Source organism: Acomys minous (assembly GCF_964271855.1).
Source record: "Acomys minous genome assembly, chromosome: 6".
Lineage (NCBI taxonomy): Eukaryota > Metazoa > Chordata > Mammalia > Rodentia > Muridae > Acomys > Acomys minous.
The window spans coordinates 13,212,570-13,229,296 of record NC_140487.1 but is presented as its reverse complement, the minus strand read 5'-3'; the positions used below and the strand labels follow the sequence as shown (position 1 = coordinate 13,229,296).

Below are 16,727 nucleotides of genomic sequence, written 5' to 3'. Positions count from 1 at the left end.
AATTAAGCGTATCAGTAAGTATCAAATTCAAGTCACTTCAAATATTTTTATTTTCTCATAAATGCACATTTTTAAGATATATGAGATGACATGTAAGTTTATCATTATATGTTAAAAACATTCTGTGCTGTTTTTAGTTAAAAATTTCCTGAAAGAAATTTCCATGAGAGAGGACCATTCAAATGGACTCCCTCTGTGTGACATTTTTCACACTTCAAACAAGTTAATATATATCCATGGATATATATGCAGTGTGGTAAAGTACTGACATAGAATATAGCAAAGGGCCTTGTATTTTATATATATCCAATAAAACTGAAGAAATAAATTGTATATGAACCTTGGCAGTAGTCCCACTTAACCAAAAATAAAATTCTTATTATTTCATACCCTTATTCGTAATTATTGTAGTCAAAATCACTGCTGTGTTTGATGTTCACTTCTTCTCCAGTATGCTTCCAACTATACCTATTTTTCCTGTTTTCAATTGTAGTCATTACCTTACAACCTAAGATCATATAATGAGCATCACCTAAGACAAGGTGTTTGTTCTCTGAGTTCACCTTAGGATCTCATTCATCTCCTCACTTTGAGAAAAGATTAGCAACTAATCTAAGAGAAAACTACCATGAAGAACATTCTAGCATCTATTATTATTATTATTATTATTTTATTATTGTTGTTATTTAAGGTCTTATACTCTAGTCAGTGTTCCTAACGTTGTGACCCTTTAATGGAGTTCTTCATGTTGTGGTGACCCCCCCAAACCATAAAATTATTTTGTTGATACTTCATGACTTTAATTTTGCTTTTGTTATAAATGGCAATGTAAATATCTGCTATGCAGGAGATCTGAGTGGTCATGACTGATGGGATGAGAACTGTGCTATAGGTGCAAAGTCATCCTGAAACGATGCTTCCAGAATGTTTTAATGTTCTTGCCTGGACAACATTTAACATTGAAATTATTCAGCTATGTTACAGCCTTTCAACTAAAAAGAAAATACTTAAAGCAGGCTAACTCAAATTTTGTAGGGTTGCATGAAAAAATCCCAATTATTTACAAAAGTCTTTATCAAATCTGGTTTATGAACACCCTGACATTGTAGGTGTAAAGAGATGCAGGGTGCATATGAGCTATAGCATGGGTGTGTTTAATATGTATTTCAGTATTGCAACATACATGGGTGTTTTCTTAAAGGTATGAAATAGAAATTTTTGTATTTCATCTATCGGTATGTGCTGATATGTGACACAATCAATACTAAATGAAAATTTCATGGTTAATTCTAAAGCCTAAGAGAAAAATAATTCTCTGCCATTGTCCATGTTTTATCTATTTTTAAAAACCATGGGGGAACGTGCTCTCAGAGGAAAAAAAATATCTGAAGCTTTACTGTGAAAGAAATAAATGCAAGAAATAGCACTTTAAATAGTGAAGAGACATGAAGCATTGCAACTTCACAGCCTGCTAAGGAGCAACAGCTGTACCTAATTTCAACTTGACGTGCTTCAGATTTCATATTCATATAGGTATTTAATGATCCAAGCATAATGGTCCTATATAGAATAATTACTTATATGAAGGAGCAAACTTCATACGCATTCCTTTTTAAATGATCCTTCAAGAGAAAAACTGCGCTGACTCTTTGAGCCATGAATAACCTCTCCCACCAGCGCCAAGTGTTTGGCACTAAAGAGCTTATCTTTCAAGAGAGAGCTACACCGGTGCCAAGCTCACTTTTTTTTGACAGACTCTCTTTGCCTCCCCCCTTCCCAGTACAACCAGTACAGGGAGAAAAGGTAGAACGCCAAGCCTACCATTAAGTCATAGTAGTAGACAGCTGCGAGAAATATCAGAAACAAAAGGAAATACGGTACTTTAGAGTCGATGCATGTTGAAAGCAGAGATGCCCTGCCTTGAGCTTGGACTTCGTGGGCAGGGAGAGTACCTGAAACAGAGCTCACTGATCCTTTGTCACCCACACCGCACTGTGGTTGTCCATAATGCATTAACCCTTCATTTTCCAACCTTGCCTTATCCAGGGTCTCAAGAGGTTCACTGATTAAAATCATTGGGCCTTGGGGTTTTTCCAATCTACCTTCTTTTTGTTGGAGAATCGGATCCACACTTCGTTCTCTTCTGTTATCTGACTCTATTATTTCTGAAAAATTGGAACCGTCTTCAGGGTTAGACACGGCATGGGCCAGGATCTCACTTTCTGGGTAGCGATTATATTCTGATTTGGTAGGAGTAGACTGGAGTGTTGTGTTAGTAACTGCTTTCTCTTCAGCCACTGCCCATCCGTGAGAGGGTTCTGATTTTTTAGAGTGGCGTCTGTAAACTTGAGAGCTGCCCTGAGAGGCACCGGCAGCGTCTGAGTTAAATGCAGAGCGAACAGCGTTGATGTCTGTTCTCCTTGATAGTTCTTGAAGCAGTTCAAGATCTGTATTTTCCGGGAATACTGCTCTGTCTGTTGGTAACACTCCCAAATGTAAATCCAGTTTTGACGTGGCTTTTTGAGTGCCTGTAATGACCTGTGAAGGTTCGTCTATAGATGTTAAACATCCAATTCCACGATTCTCCTTGTCATATGTCTTCCTGGGATTGCGTGTCGATGTGGTTTCCTCCTTCTCCATTTCATCCACACGTACATTACAAATATCTAACCGGGACTCCCTTTCAAAATCATTGTCATGGATTACACTTGCTGCATCTCCATGACAAAGGGGATAATGTGAGTCATCCTTCCTCCCTTCATGTGGATCAAACGCTGTTTCTTTTACCTCGATGGGCCTGTCACTTCGTGCTGTCTCTTGAGGTAGCTTAGCAATTATGGCTTTTCCTCCAGCAGGCATGCTTTCTGGAGTTCTTTCTAATGTTGTCTTAATTATATAAGCTGTAACTGCTTGTGCTTTCTCGGCAATACCATGATCAGCTAGAGAAGACAGTTCATGGCATTCTGTCTCTTGGCAGGTAAACAATTGTTCTGTAGGAGTAGCTCTCAGGGTCCCTGTGTTAGCTCTTTTCTCCCACAGGTCTTTACACTCTGCTTGTTCTTTGATATGCTCCGTCATATTTGATTCGATCCCTCTTGGCTGACGTTCCAGAACATTCCAATTGTTTTTATGCTGTGTGTTCATATTATGGTCTGCAGGATTACTAGAATCTGATTTTTTCTGTTCAGCTTGAAAAATATAATCATCTGTCAGATCGTTACCATTTCTTGGAGAATCAAGATAAGAAACTGTTGGTTCTAAATTGGTACCTTGCCCGACTTCTTCTCTCCAATTCACTTTTGTCTTTGTTGCAGCAGTGGGATCTACTGCATCTTTGCTTAGTAGACTGGTCAAGTCTTGGTTATTAGCTTCAGCCCCTTCAATGCTTATTTTGGGGTGCCCCGTTTGTCTCTCTTGGTTCGAGACCACTGCCTGAAAATTCTTGCTTGGGTTTTCATTAACACCTAAGCATGTCTTCTGCTCCTTCTCCTTGGCACAACCATCTTTGGAAGATGCATTTGATTCTTCCAGATTTGTGGATGCCTCTAAATAGAAATCTCTGCTTGGGTATTTGTAATCTTTTATCCCAGGTTTCTTTACTCCTGCTTCATTGTTCTTAAGACTACCTGCAGTTAGTTGATCAGAGGAAGAACACACGATTTGTATTCTGCCGCTCCAGTGGGCTGGGTTGGCATTATCATCCAGGACTTCTTTGCTGAGAAGGTCGGATTGCATTAGTTCATCAGACCTAGCATCTCCCAGTGATGGCCTTATTTCTCCCACTTCTGAAGGAATCTCCTCTGAAGGTAGATGACCATATTCATTTCCTGGGGAATAGTTTCTGCTGCGGTAGAAATCTCTCTTTAAGGAGCTTTCTGGTGACGAACTTGGAGACAAAGGCCTTCGGAACAATTCAGTGTGGGTTTCACAATGCTCTCGCTTCTTCTCTGACCCCTCAGCTTTATTAGTGAAATTGGCTGGATCTGTTGAAAATGTGTTCTTTTCATCCTGGGAAGTTATTAGCTGTTGGTTTATCTTGTGGAATAAAAACAATAGAAATAATGACAATGTGATCTTTAAAAAGTAGATGAGAAGCGAAGTAGATTTTATTAGCTCAAGTAATTATCTGTTATATTTCCGTGACTCACTTCATTTGTGGATTTCACACAAACTCTGAAGTTGGATGTTTGGGGCAGATCTTCGTAAGGTATGATTTGGGAATGAGATCAGTAAGAAAAGGGGCCCAAATTAATCTCCCTCTCTCTCTCTCTCTCTCTCTCTCTCTCTCTCTCTCTCTCTCTCTCTCTCTCAGCTTCCAAATATCACATTGTATTATTCAAACCATTCTTGCTTGTCATTGCACTTTTTCCTCACTTAGGATATACACATTGATAGCTCCATGCTAATCAATTAGAGAGCAGCTTCCTGGGCGCCCCTTGCCACATTTATATGTGCTGTAGGTGCCCCCATTACAGTTTCTCTTATTAATATGTTTTCTGCAAAGCCTCGGCAAACTATTAATAGCAAAACGTCACTCAAAGAAAAGTGAGGGAGTTAATGTCTCTGCAAATTCTGTTTTAATGACCCTCTGCCAACTGGTACTCAAATGTATTTGAGCTCTTCAGTGATGCCAACTGTCAGGATTTAACAGTGAGATGCCTGTGTTTTTTTTTCCCTCCTCATAACTGACATTTGCATGATCTCAATAATTATATGCAAATCTTACGTTTTCCCCTTCTTCTCACATAAGGCTCATGTTACTTGTCAACTGCACAGCTGTCTTGTAAGCCAATGCCTGTGGGTTCCACAGATTTGGTTGTATTTCCATCTATTATGGAGCTTCATTGTTTTATGCAGTCACGTCAGCATGGAGCAAATTAGCATCTAAATTACAGCTCCCTGTTCATTTATTGGGCGTACAATCCCACTAACTTCTAAACAAACTTTTATATTTGAGGCCGCTCATGGTAATGAGGTGTATTGGTGAAATATGTGATTTTTTTTCAAGGTCCTTTCATTATATTCTGTGGTTTGAAAAAAAGGTAATGTTAACTTTCAGCTAGTGAGAATTCTCACAATGGGTGACAACTTTGTAGTGCCTTAACGTTGGAGCCCAATAAATTGCATACTTTAGTGCTGCAGTTGCCATATCACTATTGCAGAGTTGAAATGTGTGGAGAGAGAGATGCGTTCTAGTTCTTTTTGGTTTCAACATTGACACTTGAAGAGGCAAATGTCATTTTAATCTTAAGTGATTACGAATCCAGGTATCACCAAGTTATGAGCTCCAACCAAATATGATGAAGGATAAATTGCATTATGTGACTCATTTACTTCTACTTCTCACTGTCTGCTAAAACTGCAGACTAAACCATCTCCTCCAAATTTCAGAATAGATTTGATGGTTCACCAAGTGTGAAATTCATAATAACAAATTTTATACTAAATTGTACAGTACTCAGTTTGTTTCCTGTTTTGAAATCATGCACCACCAGCTATTGTCTTTTTCCTTGGTAATTTTAATATTTCACCATTTTAAGAAACTTTGGAATTCCTACTTGGACAGAAATAGTAGAGCAAAAAATGCTAAAGTTAAGAATTACAGGCTTCTTAGGTTGGATAGGACCTTAACCATTGTCTATTGCAGCCCTGTTACTTCACAGACACGTTTATACTAGGTGTGCACTTGTCACAAAGATTAGAAATGTGCATCAGGATGGTGCCTCTTGCTTATAAGTCTCACAAATTACTCATAGCCATTGGTAAAGAGATAAGAAATTAATATCATTAATTTACGACTGCAGAAAGCAGTCGTAGCAACACTGAAATCAAAGTGCCTTGTTGTTCAAGCCAGATAGAGATGCTGGGACAGAACAGGCTATGCTTTCACATTTGCAAATTATATTAGCCGAAGCCATTGAAAGACAGGCATTGCAGCATCTTTGAAGCATAAATAGATTCATCTTCTCTAATACCGTGGCAACCAGAACACTTACCATCAAGTCTAATTCTTTTTCATTATGTTTGTCATGCTCCCTGTTGATGATATCTTTTACATTTTGATGATTGCCTCCCAAGTCATCCTTGTCCTCATGAGAACAAATGATTGTTGGGATGTAGGTATCTGAAAAGTTAATATGGTTTTTTTAAAATTGTAAGACTGTTTTTATTACAGATATTAACAAAAGGTAGATTTTAATTTTAAATAAATATTACCTGTGAATTTTAAATTCTCTAACTTGTTTTCTTCTGGTGTTAACAATGATTCTTCTTTACTGCTAAAATTTAGAAAAACATACATTTGTCTTGAAATTACATCTTTTAAAACATGTTAACATACTGAAAAAAATAGCAATTAACAATAAGACAAATAGTTTGTATAACCTTTCATTATGTTTATTTCTGTACGTAAGTAAATATTTTAGGATGATACTCTGATTCTGTAAAAACTTAAATAATCTATACAATGAAATATTTCCAAATGAGATTATGTTGTGCTTATTAAAAAATTCCCAGAATAAACCTGTAAGCAAATGTGTATTTTTCATCATACTTTATTTAACCTTTAAAATTAAGAGGATTAACTTTCTAGTTTAAATGACAAAGTTTTATGAACTGATATTCCATTGTTGTTATAAATTCCTCTCTAACATTTGGATAATTATGTTTTGTATCCTATTTCTCTTTCAACTGTATTGTTATAAAAGTAACTTTCTCTCTCTAGAAAATAAAAATAAAATAAAATAAAATACACTTACTAAAACCTAAAAAGTGGCTAGATTTGTTCTCAAAAATCTCATGCATGTACTGTCACTAGCCAATTTTAAAATGAAGACTTCAGTGTGAACATACGTAAACACGTTTCTTTGTTAAATGTAAGCACATTCATTTCTTTAAAAATCCTCAGATTACATTGCTTTTTCTAGTATATTCTGCATTCTGACTGGAAATAAGTACTTTTCCTTTCAAATGTCAGTGGGTAGATTAAGGAGGCCTTTATAATTGTGTTTTTCTGTTATCCTCGATATGAAAAAAGGTAATTAGCAAACACTGCAATTTATGTACAGTTACTCAGAAGTTAATTTATGTCTTGGTTTTCTTTTAAAATATTTGGTTTATTGCTGTAACTGTTGGGTGCATCTGATGTGCATGGGTTGGCTCATATATGCAACAGTGTAAATGTGGATGACAGGGATGTTTTTCAGAATTGATTTTCTTTACATGCATTCTGTAGATTGATCTCAGATTACCAGCCTAGCATAGCAAACACTTCACCACTGTGTCCCCTCATTCTCCTTGCCAACCTCTCTCTCTCTCTCTCTCTCTCTCTCTCTCTCTCTCTCTCTCTCTCTCCTCTCTCTCTTTCTTCTCAGGGTCTCTCTATAGCCCTGGCTGTCTGAGAACTCTCTAGGTAGACTAGGCTGAGCTTGAACTCACAGAGCTCTGTCTCTGGCTCCTAAATCTGTCTCTGGCTCCTAAATACCGGGATTAAAGACATCTACCACCATGTCTTCCCCCGAATCTATTTTTCTCATATTGACATTTTCTCAGCGATTTTTCTGCAACAACAAACAGACAAACAAACAACAACAACAATAAAACAAAACCCAGAAATCTGAAAAATGACAGCTGCTGATATACTTTTACAATTGAGTCTAGTCTATCTGTATTGTAACTTTCCATACAGAAATCCATCATGACTAATTTTATTACTATAAACAATGTGATATTTGTAAAATTTTCCATCCTGATTGTGAAGAAGGCAATTTAGTTATGGACATATTTTTGTTGTTTTTTTTTTTTTTACTGCCAACAACAGTAATGGACATGGCCATAAAAATATCATTCTATATACAATAAAATTCACAGACTATAGTTTGAAGTATAGAGTTTGAAGTACTAATATTGAATTAATATAAAAGTTTTACTGTTTAAGAAGATCTATAACCATACAATTATTTATTTTTATGAAATTCACCTACAAATACATTTTCTTCTTTGAGTATATAACATCTCTTTTTAAAAACATGTAAACCTGAAATACATCCACCCACTCTGGCTCTTACAAGATATATGTACCTTCTTCTTGAGCAAAGATCTTTGAGCCTTGGGGAAAAGGATGTGATATAGACATTCTATTTAGGGCCAAATGCCTGGCAGTGTCTTGTTATTTATACTTTGATTAATGTTAGGTTTCTGTATTAATTGCTATCTATTTCCAAAAGAAGCTTCTCTGCTGAGAATTGAGAAGCACACTGTTCTATGGAAACAGAAGAATTGTTTAATTGAGTTTAATCAAAACATGGAAATTCAGGAATGTAAGGGGAAACTTTATAATCAAGGATATATGCAAGGAAAGCCAGAAACCCAAGATGTGTATGTGTATATATATATAAATATATAATATAGAAAAAATAACATAGAACATGACAAATTTCCTAAAAGTACAAAATAATAAAACTATATAAATAAATATTAAAGAAATGGCATATACCATGTTCATAGATAGTAATAAAATATTATGAAGGCATAAATTCTCTCCAAAATTGATGTATAAATTCCAAAATTATAGTCAAAATTATAAAGCCAGTCTTCATAGAACCTGAATGAGGCATAATGATAGCTCTATAGCTGTGGGAAATAGAGGAAGGGAAGTCTGCTTCATCTAATTTTAAGTGTTCTTATGCAAAGTGAACTTTGAAGACAATGTATTGGTAATCAATTGAGACATGGAACTCAAAGTTTAGTGAAAAGAAGACACATTCAAGAGCAAATCTAGCATGTCAGAAAGGAGGGAAATAAGGGAATTTTCAGAAATGAAGACAGGGAGATGATTATACTTAGGGAAAATAAAGACAATAGAACAAAATTCAGCTCCAGGTAACCTAAATGTATAGCATGTCAAAAAACTGAAAATTCCTAAGAGAAAATATATATGAATATATAAAGTAGTTAGTACCTTTTAAATAATGAAAAACATCATAAAATAACCATCTTAGTTTGTCTCTATTGCAATTTAGATATTTTAAAAGATATTTATTTTTATTTTATGTGCGTATTCTGCTGCAACTTTGTCTGTGAACTGTTTATACTTAAAGTCAATAAAAATCAGGAGAGGGGCTGAAGAGATGGCTCAGAGGTTAAGAGTACTGACTGCTCTTCCAGAGGTCCTGAGTTCAATTCCCAGCATCCACATGGTGGCTCACAACCATCTGTAAGGTGATCTGATGCCCTCTTCTGGCCTGTAGGTATACGCGCAGGCAGAGCACTGTATACATAATAATAAATCTTTTAAAAACACATATAAAATATCTTTTTTAGTGTACATCCCCATGAAAAACTGTACCTACCAGAATAGTGGGTAAGAGGGGAGGACATCCTATTGAAACTTTAGGTGTGAGAAGCCTGGGAGAAAGAGGAAATGGAAGGATCCAGTGGGTCCTGGAAAACTACAGACGAGTCTGGGCCCTGGGGCCCTCCGCAAACTGTGGCAACAGCCAAGGAAAAAATAGGCAGTAAAAACCTTGAACCCCTACCCGGACTAGCCGATGGACATTCTCCACTGTTGAGTGGAGAAGGAGATCTAACTTTCACACAAACTCTGGTGCCCCATATTTGAGCATGTCCCTTGGACGGAGATGCCTGGTGGCACTCAGAGGAAAGATAAGAGGTCACCAAGGAGAGACTTGATACCATATGAGCATATTCAGGGGGAGGAGGTCCCCCTCAGACACAGACTTAGGGGAGGGGAGGGGAGTAGGGGGGAAGTGGGAGGAAGGGAGGAATGGGAGGATACAAGGGATGGGCTAACAACTGAGATGTAATATGTATAAATTAATAAAAATGTATTAAAAAAAGTTCCTTATATGAGATGTTTCCAATTTTTTTAATAAAGGTTCTTAGTGATATGAAAAAAACAAACAAAAAAAAAAAACAAAAAAAATCTTTTTTAAAAAAACAACAAGAAACAAATAGAAGATAAAGTTGGAGCTGGATATGATGGTGCAGAGGCCGGAGGATAGCTATGAGTTCAAGGCCAGCCTGGTCTGCAAAGTGAGTCCACAATAATCAAGGCTACAAAGAGAGACCCTGCCTTGAAAAACAAAAAACAAACAAACAAACAAAAAACAGAAGAGAAACTTGGTTCCCCTGGAAAAGGAGTTAGAGGTGATGTGAGCTGCCATGTGGTTTCAGGGCACCATACCACGAAGCTCTCTGCAAGAGCAGCAAGTGCTCCTAATCACAAATCCATCTTTCCAGCTCCATTATTAGTCTTTAAACCCTTTGTTCATTGAAAGACATCATAAAAGGCGGACTTAGAGGTGGCTTAGTGGCTAAGAGCACTTGTTCTTCCAGGCCAGGTTCAATTCCCAACACCCACAGTGTAGCTCACAACAACAAAGAACTCTACTTCCAGGGATCCAACACCATCTTCTAATCTCTGCAGGCTCTAGTCTTGCATGTGGTATACAGACATACATGCAAGCAAAATATTCGTGCATCTACAATAAAACATAATAAAATGTAAAAAGGCATTGTAAAGTTAAAAACAAAAAATTAAACTTGAAGAGAAGATGCTTGTAGTACGCAAAATCAACACAATTAAAAACCAAGAATCTATCTCTATATCTGTATACAGAAAAAAAATATAATTACTACTTATCTTGGGGGTAATGGGGGAGTATTCAGAAAATGGAGCACACATATGCATAAACCAGAGATGAAAACAAAAGTAAAGTTACCACGTTGATAACTGCTCAACACAACAAAGCAAATAATTCCAGAGACTGGGAGGTGGCCTTGGAAACACAGACTTTCTTGCACATTACTGTAATACTTGGGATGACATTGGTGTTCATCTGTCAGTTTTGAACGAACATAAATGCACATTCACAGAAGACTAAATAGAAAACTACGGGCTATCCTAAAATGGCTATTATACAGAATTAAAATTAATAAAACAGATAAACAGGGAACTATGAACCTATCTTAACAATATGGTATTAAGTGAGCAGCCTGGAACAATTCTTTAAAAGAAATATTTTTCAAAAATCTAACGGCAACTAATGTGATTCCACATGACCACCAAGGAAGACCGAGACTATAAAATAGCTGTACCTGAAGGAAATCTTGATCCACCCCCCACACAATAATAGTTATGAGGAAGGAATCAGTACATGTAATCACCAAAACTCTGTCATTTTTCTTTTTGCAGAGAGTTAATACATCATTTAAAGTTTCTAAACACCTTGCTGTTAGCTTCAGCTGGCTTATGAGAGCTGGTAGCTTGATCTTTGCCATATAGAATATGTGTAAACAAAGCACTGCACTTAAACTTGAAGTAACCCTTACATGACCAATTGCATCTAAAGAGTTTAATTAAACAAGTTTACTATGTGATAACAAAGAGAAGACTGTTGGTTATTGACGGCAGACCCATCTACATCAGAGTATCTGACCATGGTGGAAGTAAAGTCAGCTTTTACCATCTCTCAGATCCCTTTTATGCTCCAGAGAACTTTTTGATCAGAAGAATTTTCTTTCTCTCCCTCCTTATTTTTCATTCCTGGTGATTGACACACTGCCTGATGCATTGTAATGGCAAAGTAGGGCTGTTGAATAAATGCACAGCCCTCTTTCTACCTTCCTTTTTCCTTTCTATCTCAGGCCAGCATTTTAATGATGCCATCTTTTCTTTACACAAAAATTCAATCAGGGAAAAACAGCATGTGTTTATCTGTATGTATCCTAAGGCTTAAATTATTACCACTTTCAGAGTTTAGAATTCTGGGGTCAAATGATAAAATACAATTGTTTTAATTTAGGTTTAAATATTAATATTAAAAATGTGTTTAAATCTAATCTAGGCTCTATGGAGCAATGGCTCCTTTTTCATACACTTTCAATCCTATGATATACTCACTCCATATTATTTAATCTGGAAGGACCATTCCTGTTTCTATAGGTAGTTAGAAATGTACCATCAAGTGTAACAAACACTGAGAAATCAAACACTAGTCTCATCAAGCAGTGAAATAATAACAGGAATAGATAAATTAACAAAGTATAATAGTTACAATGAATTATAGGTATTATACTAAATAATGAGATATGACGGCTACTGCTTTAAGATATAGTATTAAAATAGATACTAGGAAATGTTGGGGAATTTTTCAAAGATTCATTATTAATTTACTAATTAGTAAATAAGAAGTTTATGATTTGAAAAGAATGATTAAAAAATAAGAGGTAACAAGTGGTAAAAGGATACATCCAAGAACAACAAGACTGCCAGAGGGTTAGAAATTCAAATATGAAACAGGAGTCCATTTAAGCCAAACTTGAAAAGGATCACTGTATGTTTCTGTATGAGAGAATGGAACTAAATTCCATAGTTCTTTGTTGTTTTGTTTTGTTTTATTTTTGCTTTTTTCTAATTAGTGAATGCCTGGCAGAAAAAGTAGATGGGGAAACATGGTAAGTACATTTTACATTTTAGGTAGGTTTAATATCATGCTAAGATAATACCTTCCAGACATGAGGTAGGGAGGGAGAGATTGATTCAGTTCTACAATGTTGGCAAAGTTACAAAAAGATAACTAGTGGCCAAGTTAAACATCTTATTGTCCACGTCCCCAAGCCAAGATTCTGAGAGGATCACTAGCCATGGAAAGAACACCATTTCTTCCATTCACATGTGTCTTTCATTCCTAACAATGGTACTTCAATATAGATACCCAGCAGCTCAGTACTTCGTTTTATTCCACAATATTACTTAGTCCCATACAGAAGGATTATTTCGGGTACGTTCCAACACATAAACCTATGAACCCACTCATTTTCACAGACACTATTACTAACAGCGATGTGCAGGGCACACTTTGCTGATTGTTTACAGATCAGCAGCTAATGCCCATCTCCATTTTTATTTGACCTTTTCTGTTTGTAATACTTACCACATTTTCTTATTAATATGCAAGCCACTTGTAAGAGAAAAACTTGTAGGCCACGGTGTTATTACTCTCCTGAACTTTAAAAATGTTCTTTTTTTTTTTTTTTTTTTACCAGAACCCCAGGTTCCAAGAAAGCTCAGCATACATTCTAAACAATTCACCTTTATTAAAATGCTTCATTTCTAAAAATGTCCTGCCTGGATTCCAGTTCCCACCTTCCTTTCCTGTTCTACTGATTTACTCTGCCTGAGAATACCACCACCAAATTAATAAATCTAGAGGTTTGGGGCCTGTTCTTCTTCCATTCTTAGGCTTATGGCTCATTTTATCACTGTTGAGGTGTGGAAGTCTTAGGGTAATTAACAATACAGTTTTTTCCCCTAAACTCCTCTAACGCCATGATACTTCCACCTTATATATGTCCCTTAACATATTAGAGGATCTTCTCAAAGACTTGTTCAGCAGCTTGCAGTCTTGTGTGGTGGGGGCCATCAGTCTATTGATGTGAATGGCAGAAGAAGGGGGTCAGAAGCAAAACAAAGCCATTCTAAATGGGTTAGAAAAAAGTGTTGATAATGGCAAAGGAACATATTCCAAATGATGTTAAATTTGCTGCTTCTTTTGTGCTCCAAAGTGCACCCAACTGTCTAAAAAGGGCCAGCCTTCAAATGCCTGCTCCTTCCCTTTCACTTGTGCTAAAAGGCAAGTATTACAATGCTCTACATCATTATCTGTGTTTAAAGCCTGTGATCTCATTCATGTCTCCTATGCCCGTGTGCCCCAAGAATTGTGTTCTTTTTTGTTTCTTTAAGACATAATGTCCTCATGTAGCCCAGGACATAACCTGGAATTAGTGAGCCTCCTACCTCAGCCTCTAAACTGCTTGGATTGCTAGTACAGGCACCATCAGAACCTGCTCATAAATGATCTTTTATGTCGGAAATATTATAAACCATATTCAAAATATTTTTAAAGCCATATAAGAGCTACACATATCAACATTTTTATTAAATGGATACAGACAGATATGCTTAATAGATACCTAGGTTAAATAAAATCAGTGAGTGCTACTTTTTGTTATGTTGTTTCTCCAGTAATTGGCTTTATAGACTATGGATAGTTCATACCCACTTGCTATTGGAAGAAGAGAGAGAGAAAAGCCTGTGCTTGAAGAGAGGTAACAGTTAGCATGCACCAGTCATCTCAGTGAGCTTTCCTATGGTATCATAACAGCAGCATTCGTCTCTTGGTCAAGAATAAAGCTGAAAACAGAGGACATGTTTGTTCACAGCCAGATAACTGTGATAAATGTCTTAGTGATAGACGGAGGACAGATGTGTTTAAAGAGAAAAGAAAGCAAGGCATTATTCAGAGGATATTTAAAATAAAAGGATGCATTAAGGTCACTTCCCTAATGGCAACAGTCGAGAGGAAAACATGAACCATTCTTCTGCACAAGCTGTCTCCCAAAGAAGTAGCACAAAGTCTCCAGAAGAAAACGTTAGAATTGTCTCTGAATTCTTTTTTAACCTGCTAAGATTCAGACTAACAGTTGGCATCATGTGCTTTTTACATTTTTTTGTCTTTTTTGTTGTTGTTGTTTGTTTGTTTATTTATTTATTTATTTATTTATTTATTTATTGCTGGTTTTGAGAGAGACAGTGGTAATGAGAGAACATGACGCTGGGTAGTTAGGAAAGTGGAAGAGGCTCAGGGAGGAGTTTGAGAGAGGAAAATAATATGATAAAAATATGTAACTTGAAAATTATTAATATAACCATTTCAAGCAAAACTATAGACCACAGATTTAGATCCTCCTCAAACACTGAACAGACTCAAGCCAAGCTCTTAGACACCTTCACTAAGTTATTTTTTCCATTTTAGAGAAAGTAGAATTAATGTCCTCATAATTCATGCAACTTAAATGCCACTGAATTTCTTTCAGTAGGCTTAATTTTCTTGCTTTACATTACTTTAAAAAATTTAAGTGTGTGTGTGTGTGTGTGTGTGTGTACATTGTTCCTACAGAGAGAACAGAGGCAACCTGCATGAGTTAGTTGTGGACTATTGAACTCAGGGTGCTGGGGTTCATAGCAAAAACCTTTATCTGCTGAGCCATCTCTCTTGTTTCTCAACCCTTGATAACCTTGAAATTAATCTGGGATCATATGCTTACATGTTTCCATACAGGAGTCCAGTGAGTTATTTTCTGATGTAGAAAACAATGAATTGTAATATTCTAAAATATATTTTATTTCAATTTACATATTAGAACATTATGTTTCATCTTGATGCTTCAATTTAAAACCAGTAATGTTTTTTTGATTAAGAATGTTTTAATAACAGAAGTCATACTTTCATGGAGAAATCCTTAGTGTTTTTTTTTTTCCTTTTTCAAAGAGTCTTCATTATTTTCCACCAAGAAAAATTACAGGTCTGGAAGTGTTTGGCCATGCCAGTGTGGTGGGGGCTGCTTTTTCCCAGCTCCTCCCCACAGCAGAAAAGACAGTTTACGTTTTATTATTCTGTCATTGAATCAAGCATCACACACTGACGGAAGTGATGTGCACTATTCAAGGCACTGACTGATGAGGGTCTAGTACATCATTAAGTTGAATCTTGGAAGTTGAGATGTGGACTAAGAAATCATTGTAGGTTGCTTGGGAGTGTGATGTAATTACAAGCAGAATTCATGAATTTTAAGTAGAAGAAGACTATAGATAAACCTGGCTTAAGGGACTTCTCTGCTACCACCTGCCAATTATATTTTATGGAGAGAAATGTAAATGTCTTTAGGTGATGGGTGCTGGAACAACTGAAGAATGTATATCAGCAAGTTCTCTAAAAAAAAAATAGTCTCAAACTTACTGCCCTAAGGTCCTTACTTTACCTGAGTTCTTAAAGAACATAATTACATGCAGCAGATAGATGTCAGTGACTTCGGGACTGTCCAGCTCCAACTGTCTCCAGAGTCTGAGTGGCCGTTCTTCAAGATTTCCCACAAACTGATTGCTAAGAGCTTACTGCGACATCCGTCTTTGAAAATATTCCCAAATGTTAATATGTGTGTGTTTTCCTCAAATGAACACATTCCAACTAACACTTTCTTTAAAATTATATCAATTTTTGTTGTATAAAACTGCTTTTAGCAGAGTTAACACTTCTGAGTGAGCCATGCCTGTAGACACTTTTTAAAGCATCTGTAAATATACTGTTTTCCCAGTGAAATCTGTAGTATTCACATTCATCATGTAAGTTATTTAGTTGGTTAAATACAGTGGTTTCGGGACCGAGAAGTGGCTCCGTGGGCAAAGTAGTGACCATGGCATGTGAGTTCAGATCTCAAACCCCCACATACAAAATCCAGTACAGTGGCATCTGGCATCTCAGTTCTGATGAAGCAGAAACATGAGGGGCCTGGGGCCTGATAGCTTTCCAATCTAACTAATTGATAAGACCCAGAACAAATGAGAGAGCCTGTCTCAAAAAGAAAAGCAGGGGCACTCAAGGAAGACACCTGGTATTTGCCTCTGTCCTTCCTCCACTCTTAGGTACATGCTCACTCTCTCCAAAGTGTGTGTGTGTATGGACAAACATCAATAAGTTATGTATAAATATTACACACACACACACACACACACACACACACACACACACACATACACACACACACACCAAGAATCCAGTAATTGTTCAATCTACTAGGCGGGATGTCTCAGCTGGTCTTCAGCGCAGGCAGGAATCCTGAATAGGCGCACTTTAGTGCCAGTGAAG

At 36.6% G+C, this 16,727-nt stretch overlaps 1 protein-coding gene across 1 annotated transcript in view; it reads right to left on the bottom strand.

The window, feature by feature from the left end:
- Positions 1-676: 676 nt before the first annotated feature.
- The window catches only part of PPP1R3A (protein phosphatase 1 regulatory subunit 3A), a 37,693-nt gene continuing 21,642 nt past the window's right edge, over positions 677-16,727 (bottom strand). The window contains exons 2-4 of the mRNA XM_084784951.1: positions 6,217-6,278; positions 5,997-6,124; positions 677-4,035 (exon numbers count right to left, since the gene is read on the bottom strand). Coding sequence (XP_084641077.1) covers positions 1,738-4,035; positions 5,997-6,124; positions 6,217-6,278 — 2,488 coding nt within the window. The 3' untranslated portion in view covers positions 677-1,737. The remainder of the gene's footprint in view (positions 4,036-5,996; positions 6,125-6,216; positions 6,279-16,727) is intronic.